The sequence below is a fragment of the Amblyraja radiata genome, chromosome 27 (genome assembly GCF_010909765.2).
Source record: "Amblyraja radiata isolate CabotCenter1 chromosome 27, sAmbRad1.1.pri, whole genome shotgun sequence".
Lineage (NCBI taxonomy): Eukaryota > Metazoa > Chordata > Chondrichthyes > Rajiformes > Rajidae > Amblyraja > Amblyraja radiata.
Genome location: NC_045982.1, coordinates 35,516,797 through 35,533,813, shown reverse-complemented (window position 1 = coordinate 35,533,813; position 17,017 = coordinate 35,516,797). Strand labels below are relative to the sequence as shown.

General features: G+C 43.3%; 1 protein-coding gene across 1 annotated transcript in view; it reads right to left on the bottom strand.

Moving 5' to 3' along the window:
• rspo1 (R-spondin 1) overlaps positions 1 to 17,017 on the bottom strand; it is a 282,583-nt gene that overhangs the window by 258,163 nt on the left and 7,403 nt on the right. The window contains exon 2 of the mRNA XM_033045492.1: positions 15,154 to 15,530. Coding sequence (XP_032901383.1) covers positions 15,154 to 15,244 — 91 coding nt within the window. The 5' untranslated portion in view covers positions 15,245 to 15,530. The remainder of the gene's footprint in view (positions 1 to 15,153; positions 15,531 to 17,017) is intronic.

The window sequence follows — 17,017 nt, the reverse complement described above, 5'->3', positions numbered from 1 at the left end:
CCGCCACCCTCTGCTCCCCACCATGAAGTCAATTATGTATCCAGTTTGACACAAAAAGCTGGAGTAACTCAGGCAGCATCCCTGGAGAGAAGGAATGGATGACATTTTGGGTCCAGACCCTTCTTCAGACTGAAAGGGAGATATAGACGATGATGTAGACACATATAGAACAATGAATGAAAGAAATGCAAAAAGGTAATGATAAAGGAAACAGGTCACTGTTTCCTGTTTGCTGGGTGAGAACGAGAAACTGGTGTGACTTGGGTGGGGGAGGGATGGAGAGAGAGGGAATGTAGGGGTTACTTGAAGTTAGAGAAATCAATATTCATATCACTGGGCTATAAGCTGCCCAAGCAAAATATGAGATGCTGTTCCTCCAATTTTAATTTAGCCTCACTCTGACAATGGAGGAGACCTAGGACAGAAAGGTCTGTGTGGGGATGAGAAGGAGAATTAAAGTGTTTAGTAACTGGGAGATCAGGTAGATTCACACGGGCTGAGTGAACGTGTTCAGCGAATCGATCGCCCAGTTTACGTTTGGTCTCGCCGATGTATAAGAGTCCACATCTTGAACAACAGATACAGTAGATGAGATTGGAGGAGATGCAAGTGAACCTCTGCCTAACCTGAAAGAACTGTCGGGGTCCCTGGACAGAGTCGAGGGAGGAGGTATAGGGACAGGTGTTGCATGGGAAGGTACCTGGGAAGGGGGTAGTTTGGGTGGGAAGGGAAGAGTTATCCAGTTAGTTACAGGTAGCTCTCCTGTAAGCCATGCAATCTAATCTTCCAGATTCAACCATGTGGAACCTTATCAAAGGCATGGCTGAAATTCACATTGGCTAAATCTCTGCACCTACATTCTCCAGCCATCTTGGATACTTCTTCAAAAAACTCAATTAAATTGTGAGCCACAATCTCAAAAGTGTAAAACCATGTTGATTATACCTAATCGGCCCGTCTTTCTAAATGCATGTATATCTTATCCCGCAGAATCCTCTCCAGTAACTTTCTGACCACAGCTGTTATGCTTACTGGTCTTTGGATCTCAGCAATTTCTTTGCAGCCCTTCTTAAATAATGGCACATTTGCCCCCTTCTAGTCTTCCTGCACCACACTGTGTCTAACAATGTTTCAAACATCGCACCCAGGACTCCTGCAATTTATTTTCTAGCTTCCCATAACGTCCTTCGAAAAATTTGATCGGGCCAGGGACTTTCATACATAGAACATAGATCAGTACAGCACAAGAACGAGCCATTAGGCCCACAAAGTTGGTGTCGAACATAACCCCAAATTAAACTGATCTCATCTGCCTGTACATGATCCATATCTCTCTATTCCCGGTACCTTCACGTGTCTATCTAAAATCCTCTTAAGCTGCACTTTCGTATCTGCCTCCACCACCACCCGGGCAATACATCCCATGTGCCCACCACCACCCGGGCAATACATCCCTGGTGCCCATCACCACCCAGGCAATACATCCCAGGATGCCGCCACTCTGTATAAACCACCTTGCCCCCACCTCCATTAAACTTTTCTCCTCTCACATTATGCCCTCTGGTGTGAGATATTTCCACCCTGGGAATATCTTTCCGACTATCTATGCCTTTACATTTTAGGATGTCCAGCACATCCTTATCTGTAATATGAACAGGCTTCATGACATCTTCATTAAATTTCCCAAGTACCCTGAACTTCACCTTTTTCATTGCAGTAAAAACAGGAGAAATATTTGTTGAGAACTCTGCCCATCCCCTGCATCGCTACACATACATGACCACTCTGGTTTCTGAGTGGGCCAATTCTCTCTTACGTTGCCCTATAACCCTTAAACTTTTACATATCTTTGCAATTCTCCACAATCGTATCTGACAGACCCATCCCATGCCCCCACTTCACCTTCCCCATTTCCAATTTTTTTTACAGATTGAGTGGTCCTTTTAAGTTCAAATGCATTGCATTCCGACCACCCAACTAGTTCATCAGTGTACCATAGTTCCTTGAGTAAAGTTCATATATCATATCTTTGACATTTACAGTCACATCAGCAACTAACTGTTGAACCTGCCTCTTTCTCCCCCCCCACCACCACCTCCCAAAAGCTCTTGTGATGTGGCCTTTTATACCTTTAAATACAAATGAGTAGATTAACCTATGATGAGAGTTTGTCGGCAATGGGCCTGTACTCGCTTGATTTACTTCACAACCATTGAGTTTTGATTTATTTGATTTACTTCACAACCATGAGTTTTGCACCTTACCCACAGTGGACGCTATTGCATGGAGCTGCTAACCCTTGCAAAGCCTGCATGTTTTTACTCACAGATTTCACTGGCTGACCAGTGTTCACATTTAATAGTAAGATTAAACGAGAACTTACCAGTTTGAAGTTTGATCGTTATTTTATGAGGAGTAACGTTGAGGGATTACGTGAAGAACCCCGCCAGGACGCATGCGTGTCATTCTTCAAAGCAGCGGTGTGAAATCACAGATAACTGTAATGACTAAACATAGTAAGATTAGAGAAGAGATACCAGTTAAGTATATGATCAAGGGTGGGAGCGGAGGGCACGTAATCCCTCAACGTTACTCCTCATAAAATAACGATCAAACTTCAAACTGGTAAGTTCTCGTTTAATCTTACTATTTCACTTCGGAGTCACGTGAGTGACTACGTGAAGATTTTAAAGCTCTGTGATTTCATGCCGTGGAAACGAGTCCATGCATCACATCTGCCTTGATGACTGTAGGAGGAATTGTGTCAACATATTTTAGACATGAATCCGACATTGAAATCCATGAATTTATTAACACAAATTATAATCCCTATTTATGGGGTAATTAAATTACAGAACTTAAATTGTTTCTGCAAATGTTCCAGGTTTAATGACTGGTTTATGATAAAATAGTTGGAATGTTTTTTCCCCTGACCATCCTGCTGCCTTGAGGGTTTGGTCCATTGGTACATCCAACTGCATAGCTGCCGATGTAGCTGCAGCCCTGGTGGAATGAGATTTTAAATATTAGTATCCACCCCAGCCTGTGTTAGAACCTGTTTCAGCCTTCATGAGATGGTCTGGACCGACACTTTTTTGTGTGGTTGCTTATGGCTGACTAAAAGTGCCTTCTCATTGCCTCTGATGATTTTCATTTTCTCCATATATAACGACAAATGTTTTACTATACAGAGACGATCATCTGTTAGGTAAGACCTAAATTCGATATTGAGGCCCGCTGATCCCTGTCTGTTCTGTTTCACTAATTCATAAATATGAAACGTAATATTTTCAGATGAAGAAGTCATGTTGTCCAGTCTTAATTTATGTAATGACTGTACCCTTTGTGCCGTGACCAATGCCATTAGCATGACTGTTTTTAATGTCAGTCTATGTAGGGACAGAGCTGTTGCTGGAGACCAATTCCTGAGCATCTTCAGGACAATACTCACATCCCATATTTAGGAGTACCTGGTTCTTGGGGGATTGGTATTAAAAATTCCCCTCATAAGTTTTGTTACCAGTGGGTGAGTTCCAACAGAGTGACGCTCTGTTCCTTGCCATAGATAAGTCGATAAGGCACTTCTGGCACAGTTGATGGCACTATAACTGAGCCCCTCATCATAATGGAGGCCTGCCAGGTATTCCAGAACAGACGGGATGTTCATATCTCTGTAGGTGATGCTGTTTTTGTTACAATACATCTCCCACTTCCTGATATAGACCAGATACTGTTTTTTGGTGGATTGTCTTTGGGCCGCCGAAATCATGTTCACTGTTCAGTCCGTCAGTCCCAGCTGTAGTAGAGGTATTTTTAAACTCTACAAATTAAAAAATTCAAATAGTTATGGCATGGGTGGCTATCCCTTGTTACGGAATGAACCAACAAGTCTGGTCTATTCGGGATGGTGATACATGGTTCTAATACCATGTTCATTATCACTGGGAACCATGGTTGAGTAGGCCAATCGGGTACTACCAAAATACCAGACGCAGAGCCGTGCTGTATTTTCCTTAATACCCAACTGATGAGGCAGAAAGGAGGGAATGCATAAATAAACAATTTCCCCCCAATGCAGCGAAAATGCATCTGTCGCCGGCGCCCCAGGGTCTGGTTCCCATGAAACATAATTTGATAACTGGTGATTAAGCCAGGATGCGAATAGATCGATATCTGGTGTTCCATATCGTGCTGTAATATCAGCAAATACTTTTTATTCAACATTCAGTGTTTTCATTAAATTTGCGTGACCTGGTGTCTGCCACTAAATTTAGTTTACCTGGTAGGTAAGTAGCTGATATCCAAATATCTCTCTGGATACACCACTGCCAAATTGTATTAGCCAGATTGTCACATGATGTCGATTTGTTTCCACCCATGTGGTTAATGTATGCTACCACGGTGGTATTGTCAATCTGTAGTCTAACATGCTGGTGATATGACCCAGTACAATATGACTTTAGGCCATAGAATGCACCCAACATTTCCAGGTAGTTTACGCCCAGTGTTAATAATAATGATGCCTCCTGAGCAGTCCATCTACCTCCACAGCTGGAGATGGAATTGGTGGCACCCCCTAAGTGCGCTGGCATCAGTTTGTAGCACCATATAAGGGTTACTGACAATGATTGGTTTGAAACAAAGCCAAATGTTATCTATCCACCATTTTGGTTCCATTATAGCTTTGATTGGTAGCTGCATTGGTCTGTCAAAATGACCAGCATTGATTTTGAGTGCTTGTATTTTTGCTCTCTGTAAATTTTGGTAATGCAAAGGTCTAAATTGTGTGGCTGGAAAATCAGCCACCATTTTGTCAATTACTTTTGCTACCAATCTGATGGACGGTTACTGATGTCAATGAAGTTATTGCAAGCCTCTATTAAGTCTATAGCCTTTCCCTTTGGCAAAGTCACCAACATGTGAACTGAGTCAATTGTGAACCCCAAATAGTCCATAGTAGTGGAAGGCGTTAATTTAGATTTAACTGGATGGATAATAAATCCCAGTTTTTCAAATAACTGTTTTGTGGCTGTTACGGTTTGTTTGGCCAATTCCAAAGTTTTGCCCACAAAGTTTTGCCCATCTAAATATGCCATGACCATGTGTTTTCGTTTCCGTAGAAACGCTAGGGCTGGTTTCAAAATTTTTGTGAACAGCCTGGGGCTGATGATAAACCATTTGGCAGTGCTTTATACTGCCAGATTTGTCCCATCCAGTTGAATTTTAAGTAACATCTGTGGTCACCTCGTATAGGCACTGAATAGTAAGCATCTTTTAAAACGATGCTGGCCATGAAGTAACCTTTGGAAATTAATTGTTTAGCAGTAACAAAGGTTTCCATTTTGAAGTGAATATATTGTACAAATGTATTCAATTTTGTCAGATCTATGATGATGCGACAACCACCATCTTTTTTGTTTTTGGTAAATATATTGGACACGAATCCTAATGGTTCGTGTTGAGTTTTCTCAATTACACCTTTTACGTAAAGCCGCTCCAGTTCAGCTTGCGCTTCTGATTTTTCTTTATCAGAAAGCACGAACATGCGGTTCGGTATATGTTGAACTGGAGGGCTGTACTTGTGTATAAACTCTATTGTATATCCCTGGATACTGCTTAAGATGTAAGTATCGGTTGTTAACATGCATTCAGAAAAGAGTGTAGTCTCCCCCCAACCTCCATGCTCCCTGTAATTTGTAGGCAACCAGACCCACCTACCTCCATAGTTACCAGTGGCAGGTTTACTTCTTTTTGTAGGTTCTTCGCTGCTGTTGTTGCGCTGGTGTCTGGATTTGTGGTTTGGTTGGTGTTGGAGGTCCGCGCATCTTCCAAGAAGGCCGGCCTGGGCCATGGCCTAAAAAAGACTCATGTTTTGAGTACCGGGCCTTCGAGCTTTCACCAGTCATTCTTGTTCTGCTGGTGGGTGCGTTGGGGTGATAGGTGTCTTGATGTGGTGTCCAGTACAGCCTGTTCTTGTAACTGGTTTAGAGACATATAGTCTATACTGGCAGCTAGCTTAGGCTCCAGATTTTTACCAGTCTGGTCTGGCTGTATGAAATTGGACACCATGTCCAGTAGGTTCTTTCGTTCCTGCACCCCTTGCATACTTGTCTTTCCTTCTGCGGACCCCTCTTCCAGGTCAGCCCAGAACTGACCCGCAGTGCTCCCCTCTGATGAGGTAGAAGCACTGTGCAGCCCTTCAAGAGGTACTGCTGTGGGTTTATCATAGGGCCCACTGTGACCCGACTCCATCTCCCGGAGTCTGTCACGTTGGAGCAAATGCTCCACACACCGCTCCATCCGGCTCCAGCGCTCTCGGGCGCTGGCCGCCCGCGGTTGTTCAAAGTCGGACTCCTCTGAGTCCACGACCTTGTTTGTTTTTTGTCTCGCCTTACTGCCCGGCCGCGGAGTGGATCTGGCCGGTGCGGAGGCGACATCGGGCACAGCTGATCCCATTATAGGTGATTCAAGTTCCGCTGGCAGCTGCTAGCCCAACAGCTTTGTCGCAGCCGTTGGTTTCTCCACCTGTAATCGGCATGGGAAAACACAAAAAGACCGCAGCTCTTACCTGCAGGTCCTGGTTTCAATTGTCGCTACGGGGGAACGTCGTTCCACCCCGCCTCCTGCCGTTTTCGACTTGTCAAAAGTCGACGGCCCCATCTGAATAGACTCCCGCCCGGCCGTGGTGTTCTGGCCGGCGCGGGACCAAAAGTCGGCACAGCTGATCCATTACGGGGCTTGTGCCTTCTGCTGCTGCTGGCTCCCGCAACTTCGCGGTCCTCCCCAGCCAGCTTCACTTGCAGCACTTGTGGACACTATTTTGTCCAGCTTCCCCCCCTGTGTAAAAACAGCGCGGGGACAAACACTACCGCAGAGTAAATCACTTACCTGCAGGTCGCGGTTTCAAACTTACCTCTGCGGGGGAACGCTCCACCCTGCCTGTCGTTTCGCAAGCGTGAAAGCGATATGACACGCATGCGTCCTGGCGGGGTTTTTCACGTAGTCACTCACGTGACTCCGAAGTAAAATTCTGGATAATCATTGCTGCAAAATAAAGTAATCATGAATTTTGCCCATTGGAACCAGAGAGAACGACACTCTCTGCTGATAAGTTTGAAACTCTTTTTGCTAGGTTCCCTCATCTAAAAAACAAACAAAATTGTCATGGTTCAATTGACTGAGTTAAAGAAGTTCTTCAATTCCTCATTTATATTGTGATTATCAGATATATCCAGGCTGAAGTGGTTTCTCATTAACCCAGATGTAGAGATTTCCACTGCATGTACTAGACTAGCTCTCTGGTTATTTTCATTAACTATGTTACTGCATATTACTCTGCAACACACCTACATTGTCTGGGTTTCAGGGTCAATGCTGCAGTTCATTGTTGTGGACATTTTCTTTTCCTCATTATGTTTTAAAGCAGAGTATTTTCTTTTTGCCCCTCGTTTCAAATGAAGCGTATCTCTCCTACTTAGTGTCTGGAACAACTTTCCTTGACACCAATATGCTCTATTTTAACATTTAAATATTTGGAGGTCAGTTTACTACCTTTAGAAAATGTATTATTTTCAAACCTGACAGAAACTCAACTAAAATGGTGCCTGTCAAAAATGTTAAACAGTGGCACAAGATGAGCCCCCAAATGCATCCGAACCGCTGCAGGGTTGCAGGTGAACAACTACCAACTTTACACATTCCATGACTATCCAACACTCCCTCGTTCTAAATATCCCATGAATGAAACATCTTCTCAGCATCTACTGTGTCAATGCCCCTGAGAATCGTATGCTTCAATAAAGTCACGTCTTATTTAGCATTCCAAATTTAGTTTAGTTTAGAGGTACAGCTCAGCAACAAGCCTTTCAACCCTCCAATTCTGCAATGACCAGCAATCCTTCTACACTAACACCATCCTACACACGAGGAACATTTACAATTTTTACCAAAGTCAATTAACATACAAATCTGTAGTCTTTGGACTGTGGGAGAAAACCAGATAAAACACACATGGTCACGGGGAGAACGTACAAACTTCGTACAGACAGCACTCTGACCCTAACCTGTATCACTGTGTCCCCTGGTACTGGATTCCCCCAACATCGGGAGCATATTTCCTGCCTTTAGCGTGTCCAAACCCTTAATAATCTTACATGTTTCAATAAAATTCCCTCCCATTCTTCTAAACTCCAGAGTGTACAAGCCCAGCCGCTCCATTCTATCAACATGTGACAGTCCTGATCCCAGAAATTAACCTCGTGAACCTATGCTGCACTCCCTCAATAGCAAGAATGTCCTTCCTCAAATTTGGAGACCATAATTGCACACAATACTCCAGGTGTGGTCCCACTAGAGCCCTGTACAATTGCAGAAGGACCTCTTTGCTCCTATACTCCGGAAGTGGCGGCGCTGCCTTGCAGTCCGTTTGTCTTTTCTGTTTTTTGTTTTCTCTTGTCCTGTTTTTAGTTTATTTCGGTTTATTTAGTTGTGTGTGTGTGGGGGGGTGGGTGTAACATGTTTATTGACTCTTCCTTCGGGGGCGATGCGACCTTTCCTGCCGTATCCCCCGTCTCCGTGTCCGTCTGCGCTGAGGCCTATCGCGGAGCTGGCGGCCTCCAACTGCGTCCGACCTCGAGGCTGTGGAGTCAGAGCCAGGACTTACCAACGCGAGGCTGGCCGACTTCGGGGCTGTGGTTGCGGGGCAACCCAACTTCCGACCCGACTTTGGAGCCTCGGAGGCTCGGCCGCGGGCCAGTGGACGACATCACCGGGAGCTCAAGTTCTGTTTTCCGGAGCTCCCGCAACTACAGCTGCGTCCGCTGGACTGGAGGGTGGCAGCTTCGGCAGCTTCGACCGCCCCGGGCCGCGGAGTTTGAACCGGCCCGCTGGCGGAGCACGGATTCAGCCGTGGGACTTACCTACCATTACCCGGCGGGGTCACAACATCGGAGGCTTGGATTGCCTCAGTGCAGAGGGAGAGCAAGGAGGGAAGAGACAATGACTTTGGGACTAAACTGTGTTGAGTATTTGTTATTTATTCTATGTTATGACTGCAGGCTAAACCATTTTGTTGCACTGAAAAGTGCAATGACAATAAATTGAATCAAATCAAATACTCAACTCCTCTTGTTATGAAGGCCAACATGCCATTCGCTTTCTTCACTGCTGTACCTGCATTCTTACTTTCACCATGTAAAGATACATAAAAGGTTTTCCATGCCCCTTGCAATAAAGACCAACAATACATTAGCCTTTTGCAATACTAGGCCTACCTGCCTGCTTGTGCTCATGTAGTCAGACCCTCAGATTCCTTCCTATTGCAACATTTTGTCATCTCGCCATTCAAATAATTTCATTTAGTTTAGAGATACAGCGCGAAAACAGGCCCTTCGGCCCGCGAGTCTGCGCCGAGCAGCGATCCCCACAAACCAACATTGTCCTGCACACAATTTACTACTATTTGTTTTACTGAAGCCAATTAACCTACAAACCAGTATGTCTTTGGAGTGTGGGTTGAAACCGGAGCACCTGGAGAAAACCCACACAGATCACAGGGAGAACATACAAACTCTGTACAGACAGCACCCGTAGTCAGGATCGAACCTGGGTCTCTGGTGCTCAAAGGGAGCAACTCTCCCACTACACTGTACCACAATATGTTTGTTTTCATTCTTCTTCCCAAAGTGGATAAGCTCACAATTTCCCACATTAAACTGCATCGTCCAACTTCTCGCCAGCCATGTAACCTTTACAGTCTCTTTCTGCGCATCTCTTGACCTGCTAACCCAATTTATAAATAGTTTACTCCAATTTTGATCTTGTGGAACCTCATGAGTTTCTGATTGCCAATCCAAAAATGACCTCTTTATCCCAACCCTCTGATTTCTATTTGTTTGTCATCTACAATCCATGACAATATAAATCATTGCCAGCCTGTGTTTATGTGCACCCAGTATGAATCCTATTGGAAATACAAGTACATTATATTTACTGCTACCACTTTATCTACTCAGATTGTTACATCTTACATAAAAACATAGAAACATAGAAATTAGTTGCAGGAGTAGGCCATTCGGCCCTTCAATATGATCATGGCTGATCATCCAACTCAGTATCCCGTACCTGCCTTCTCTCCATACCCTCTGATCCCCTTAGCCACAAGGGCCACATCTAACTCCCTCTTAAATATAGCCAATGAACTGGCCTCGACTACCCTCTGTGGCAGGGAGTTCCAGAGATTCACCACTCTCTGTGTGAAAAAAGTTCTTCTCATCTCGGTTTTAAAGGATTTCCCCCTTATCCTTAAGCTGTGACCCCTTGTCCTGGACTTCCCCAACATCGGGAGCAATCTTCCTGCATCTAGCTTGTCCAACCCCTTAAGAATTTTGTAAGTTTCTATAAGATCCCCTCTCAATCTCCTAAATTTTAGAGAGTATAAACCAAGTCTATCCAGTCTTTCTTCATAAGACAGTCCTGACATCCCAGGAATCAGTCTGGTGAACCTTCTCTGCACTCCCTCTATGGCAATAATGTCCTTCCTCAGATTTGGAGACCAAAACTGTACGCAATACTCCAGGTGTGGTCTCACCAAGACCCTGTACAACTGCAGTAGAACCTCCCTGCTCCTATACTCAAATCCTTTTGCTATGAAAGCTAACATACCATTCGCTTTCTTCACTGCCTGCTGCACCTGCATGCCCACTTTCAATGACTGGTGTACCATGACACCCAGGTCTCGCTGCATCTCCCCTTTTCCTAGTCGGCCACCATTTAGATAATAGTCTGCTTTCCTGTTTTTGCCACCAAAATGGATAACCTCACATTTATCCACATTATACTGCATCTGCCAAACATTTGCCCACTCACCCAGCCTATCCAAGTCACCTTGCAGTCTCCTAGCATCCTCCTCACAGCTAACACTGCCCCCCAGCTTAGTGTCATCCGCAAACTTGGAGATATTGCCTTCAATTCCCTCATCCAGATCATTAATATATATTGTAAATAGCTGGGGTCCCAGCACTGAGCCTTGCGGTACCCCACTAGTCACTGCCTGCCATTGTGAAAAGGACCCGTTTACTCCTACTCTTAGATGAATATTCCAAGTAATTTCTCAAATACTATTTTCCTTTCATAAAACAATGATCCAACATCATCATCTTATGCTTTTCAATCTGCACACCCAATATCTCTTTAATAATGGATCCCACCATATTCCCCATGATAGGCGTCAGACTAACTGGTCAATCATTCCCTGTCCTTTCCCAAATTCCTGAATTGTGGCATTACATTTGCAGTTTGCCTTTCCCTGGGACCTTTCCAGAATTCAGGAAATAGTGTTGAGTTAAGATCAATACAATTAAAAGGCCAAAAAAGTAATACAAAGTGCTGGAGTAACACGGCAGGTCCGGCAGCATCTCACAATGACATGGATAGGCGATGTTTCAGGGCCACTTCCTTTAACCTCCTGAATCTGATGGAGACCATTTAGGGCCTGTCCCACTTAGGCGATTGTCACAGTCGTAGCAGGTCAATGAAAATGTGACGACTGGACCCCCTCCCCCCTTTCCCACGACAATGTCTAGACAACCTACCACCTAGTCAACGTCAAGCTACGACAAGCTACCGACAACCGGCGACCCATTTGGACATCCACCTACGACCACACCTACGACAACCTACGACCAGACAGGCGACAACCTACAACATCCAAAGTCAACCTACGTCCACTCGTGACAAGCAACGACCCTGTCGGCGACAACTGAAGACAATTCAGTCACCAGTACCTGTCGCCGGTTGAAATAGGTTGATGTAGGTAGTCGCCAATGGAATTCACCAGAGTCAGCACCCAGAGACAACCAATGTCACCTGGCGACAACCTACATCATACTGGCAACAACCCACGACAGCACCTATGACAGGAGAAGACAAGCTACCTCAAGCCCACAGTCACCGAAAAGATTAACATTTCAAAATCCAGCAGTGACCAGAAAAACGTTACGACTCTTTCAGCAACTTGAGGAGACAACTCACGACCATAGTGGCGTCACCCCGCGACCATGTGGCAACAGCCTAATCGCCTGTAGTCGCCGAAAAAAAATCGCCTAAGTGGGATTGGGGCTTTAGATTCAGAGAACATGCCAACTTTTAATCCTATTAGTTTGCATAGTCCATTTTTTCTTGTATAGATATTGCTTTAAGTTTGTCCCCTCCGACTGCCTCTGCCGCAGAACAATGTAGTAACCAGAAAATGGAACCGGAAAGAAAGTAGACCTTAAGAACAGCAAGATTTTGAAAGTGTTCCAGTCGGATTCATTCTTCCTGAATTCCCAGATAATGAGAAATTCCAATCAATCCAATCAATTCCAATTTTTGCTCAAATTTTCCTCAATTCAAAATCTTACACAGAATAATGAAGAAAGCAAATGGTATGTTAGCATTCATAGCAAAATGATTTGAGTATAGGAGCAGGGAGGTTCTACTGCAGTTGTACAGGGTCTTGGTGAGACCACACCTGGAGTATTGCGTACAGTTTTGGTCTCCATATCTGAGGAAAGACATTCTTGCCATAGAGGGAGCACAGAGAAGGTTCACCAGACTGATTCCTGGGATGTCAGGACTTTCATATGAAGAAAGATTGGATAGACTCAGCTTATACTCGCTAGAATTTAGAAGATTGAGGGGGGATCTTATACAAACTTACAAAATTCTTAAGGGGTTAGACAGGCTAGATGCAGGAAGATTGTTCCCGATGTTGGGGAAGTCCAGAACAAGGGGTCACAGTTTAAGGATAAGGGGGAAGTCTTGTAGGACCGAGATGAGAAAAAAAAATTCACACAGAGAGTCGTAAATCTCTGGAATTCACTGCCACAGAAGGTAGTTGAGGCCAGATCATTGGCTATATTTAAGAGGGTTAGATGTGGCCCTTGTTGCTAAGGGGTTCAGGGGGTATGGAGAGAAGGCAGTACGGGATACTGAGTTGGATGATCAGCCATGATCACATTGAATGGCGGTGCAGGCTCGAAGGGCCGAATGGCCTACTCCTGCACCTATTTTCTATGTTTCTATGTTCTATCACACAAAGCAATCAAAATAATCACAGTTTAAAATGTCAAGAGAAAAGTATACAAAAAAGATAATTTTATTGACTAACAAACTAGTGTTCCACCTAGGGAGAACATGAATTGATCTCAGACCTATGAGTAGCATAGACAATAGGTGCAGGAGTAGGCCATTTGGCCATTCGAGCCAGCACCGCCATTCACTGTGATAATGGCTGATCATCAACATTCAGTACCCAGTTCCTGCCTTCTCACCATATCCCCCGACTCCGCTATCTTTAAGAGCATAGGGACTGTGGATTACTTCCAGACCATTTTTTCTCCAAATATCTTTCAATTAATAAATTGTTACTTCAATATAAAATACACTATCTCCTCCTGCATGCAAATTACATCAGCTCTTTCCATACAATCCTTCCAAGATGGTGCCCGACCCAGGTGACTATGTGCGTGCTAGCCACAGAAGGAGATGTACAATCGCTCCACACTCTTAAATCTCTACACTGTGAATGGCTCAATTGTAATTACGTATTGTCTATCCGCTACTGATTAGTACACAACAAAATCTTCTTACTGTACCTCGGTACACATGACAATAAACTAAACTGAAAAACTGAAATCTTGCTGTTCAATGTTTTCTGAACAAGACAAATCGGGGAAAGTGAATTCACAATCACTTGGCATTAAATCAAGTTAGTTGAAATGTATTTAGCAGCAGGGATAGAATAAATTGTCAGTGTTTTCCAATGCTAACTAAACATATTCATCCTAGTTTTTAGTTTAGAGATATAGGTTTCTAAACGGGCTCTTCTGCCTACCAAGTCCATGCCGACCATTCATCATGCATAGACTACCTCTATCCATCATCCAAGGGCCAATTAATCTACAAACCTGCACATCTTTGGAGTGTGGGAGGAAACCGGAGCACCCGGAGAAAACCCACACGGTGACAGGGAGAACGTGCAAATTCCACACAGGCAGCACCATGAGCCAGGATCAAATCTGGGTCTCTGGCACTGTAAGGCAGCAGCCCTACCGCTGTGCCACCCCTCTATTTTAAAATACCGTATCAAAATAATAAAAAATACTTTGGTGCGAGTTATTACTTTTTGATTACATCCCAACTGTGTCTTCGACACTACTGGCAGTGAGGGACATTTGCGGTTCAGCAGTCTGTGAGCTAACTTTCAGCACAAACATACGTGCAATAGGTCACCAGGTTGACTATACATGTGTCAGATCTCTGGAACAGTGCCTGGCTCACTCCTCGCTTGTTTTTTTAAATCTTCTTGGCCTCGATTGAACCTTCACGGTTATTTCTGGTGGAGTATTAAAAATCTTAAGAATTTCCAATGCTATTTTCCCTTAAGAAAATTCACTTAACAACTCTGATTATTATTTTCATGATAACCTTTATCGCTCCAGCTGGTGGAAATAGTTTCCCTTTCATCAAAATCCCTCAGAGGTTCAAACAATGTCAAAATTCCTCTTAACCTGCCATTCTTGTTAAAAGAATTCTGCCGTCTCAAATCCTCAGATCAGTGTAGTTATCGCAGTTAATCCCTTCTGCACCATCTCCCTGCCTTTGGCATGCTCTCTGTAGTATAGTGCCATTAAACAGGATCACCGTTCCTGCTGCAGGCTCACTGATCATTCGCACCTCTCCAGCACTTCCTCCTCTGTTCTGAACTCCACACACTTTAGTTATAAAATGTGGAATATCATTGAACTTTCTCCCACAGATATATTAGCACTTTGTGTCTTTGTAAATAAGATTCTGAAGTTCTCTTTAAAACAATGAGCATTAGCATTTCATTTTATTAATCTGCGATCTATCGAAACCATCTGCAAAACACACGAGAGCTGGATTTTAAACTACTTTTCTAACAAGTTTGCTGGATTTTTATAAGTGCCTTAAGGAACTTGCTCAAGATACTTTCACGTTTTGAAAGTTTTGAATATTTTTGTTTTGCTCGTACAAATGTTAGTAGCGTTTATACCTCTTGTTCACCGAGCATATATATATGAGCAGAGAGCAGCAGCACTAGCAAAATTAAAGAAGGTGCTCTCATGGATAGAAATCTCTGCTACTCACTTCGCCTTTGCCTCCTTCCCTTCAAGACATGGCAGCCGGTGTAATCCATGGAGTTTAAAATGATCACCACCAAAAAGAATCCAAACTGCATAGTAATAACTGCTCAGCTCAGCCTTGGATCTAGATGGTGCTGATGAAGGCAGGAACAATTCCAAAAATGGCACTTCAGATACTGGGTGGTTGTTTCTACAGCAAGTCACAGAAGTATGGCTCAACACACACAGCTCTGTCCACGTGCACCTCCCACAACTGGGACAAGAGGAAGCATATTTTCAGATATAACTCCATGGAGATCGCAGCTCGATGGAAAATGTTCTGTCAAAATCCATTCAGATATATTCAACATGAACGTGTTCTTTGGTAGCCACCTTATAACGCTAGAAGGAACGGAGAAATAATCAGTGTGCAGTTTAAAACATGAACATCCACTAACATCAATTAGAAAAGGCACAGAATCTTTTCTGTTAAACAAGAACTTTATGAATAAAACTGATGGAAACAAGGCTGTAATTTGTCTATTCTCATTTACAGAAGTGGAGTTTGAATGAATGTTAGGAATTAGTTAAAGTAATAAGCAGGATTTAGAAGAAACTCAAAAGTTCTTGGTATCTCCTAATAAAATATAGCAAACCAGCCCAGGATCGCCACTGTAATAAAGTTAGTTACATTGAGGAATGCGATTCTCAACACCTCAGCAAGATGTTTCTAGTAAGGAGTCATATATACACAAATTGTCCACAACTACCTGGGTTTGCAACTAATAGAACTCCAAAGTAATTTTCCTTGAACAAAAGTTAATGCTGGGAGTTTACTGATAAGGCACTCGTTGACTGACATTTTTCATTTCGTGCCCCCTCTATTTGGGAGAAATTATTTATCATGGAATCAATACAGTAAAACGAGGAGGGCAAAAAAACAGCTGGTAAAAAGACTGTCAAAAACAATCATGTTCTCACTCATTTTTAAAGACCACTTCTTTCCACTCTTCCCCCACATTGAAAATATTATAAAATTAGATTCCTTCCTCATGTTCAGTTTCACACCGTTGACCCGGCTCTGAAATTATGTTTACTTCATTATGAAATCTCAATATCGACAAATAGCCTTGCAAGATTTAGTTTTTTTAATTACATATTATGTTACATTTTCAACTTTACATTATTACTTTACTGATGTAATAGAGAATATTACAGATTCATAAAACTGCATTGAAAAACTTGAATTAAAACTCACAAGAGTAAAGTACAAAGTTCAATATCACAATTATTCTGCTATCTTACTAAAAAGAAACATATTTACACAAGCCTATTCTTTTCCAATGCATGGAAACAGAAAAATATTTACAAATGTCTGTGATCTAATAAGTTTTGATGAAAGTAAATCTCAGATCCACCATGTGACTGTAGACTTATTTCTGTTTTATTCAGTGAGTTCGATCACACAGAGCAGATTATTTTAACTACTTGTTTTCACTCATGCCGAGACAACTCACGTTAAATAAATATATTTCTCTTACCACGTTGCCCCAAATCACTGCTCTTCAACACATGGCCAAGATGTCTAGAATCCAAGCTGCAGCTACAATTAATACTGCTTTCTGATCAACTGATAGGAGGTGTGTTTCAGGGAAGGCAGTGGGAGGTTGCATGATGAAGCTGTTTGGTTTAGTTTTACCTCCAACTCATCCTTTCCCAATCGACACTGCACCGAGATAGATTGTTGTGCTGCAACACAGTGCTCCACCTAGCAGCCGTGCCAAGAATTGCCAAAAAGACAAAACTGCTGGAGGAACTCAGTAGGTCAAGCAGCATTTGTGGAGGGAAGAGGACAGTCAATGTTTTGGGTCATAGAAACATAGAAAGTA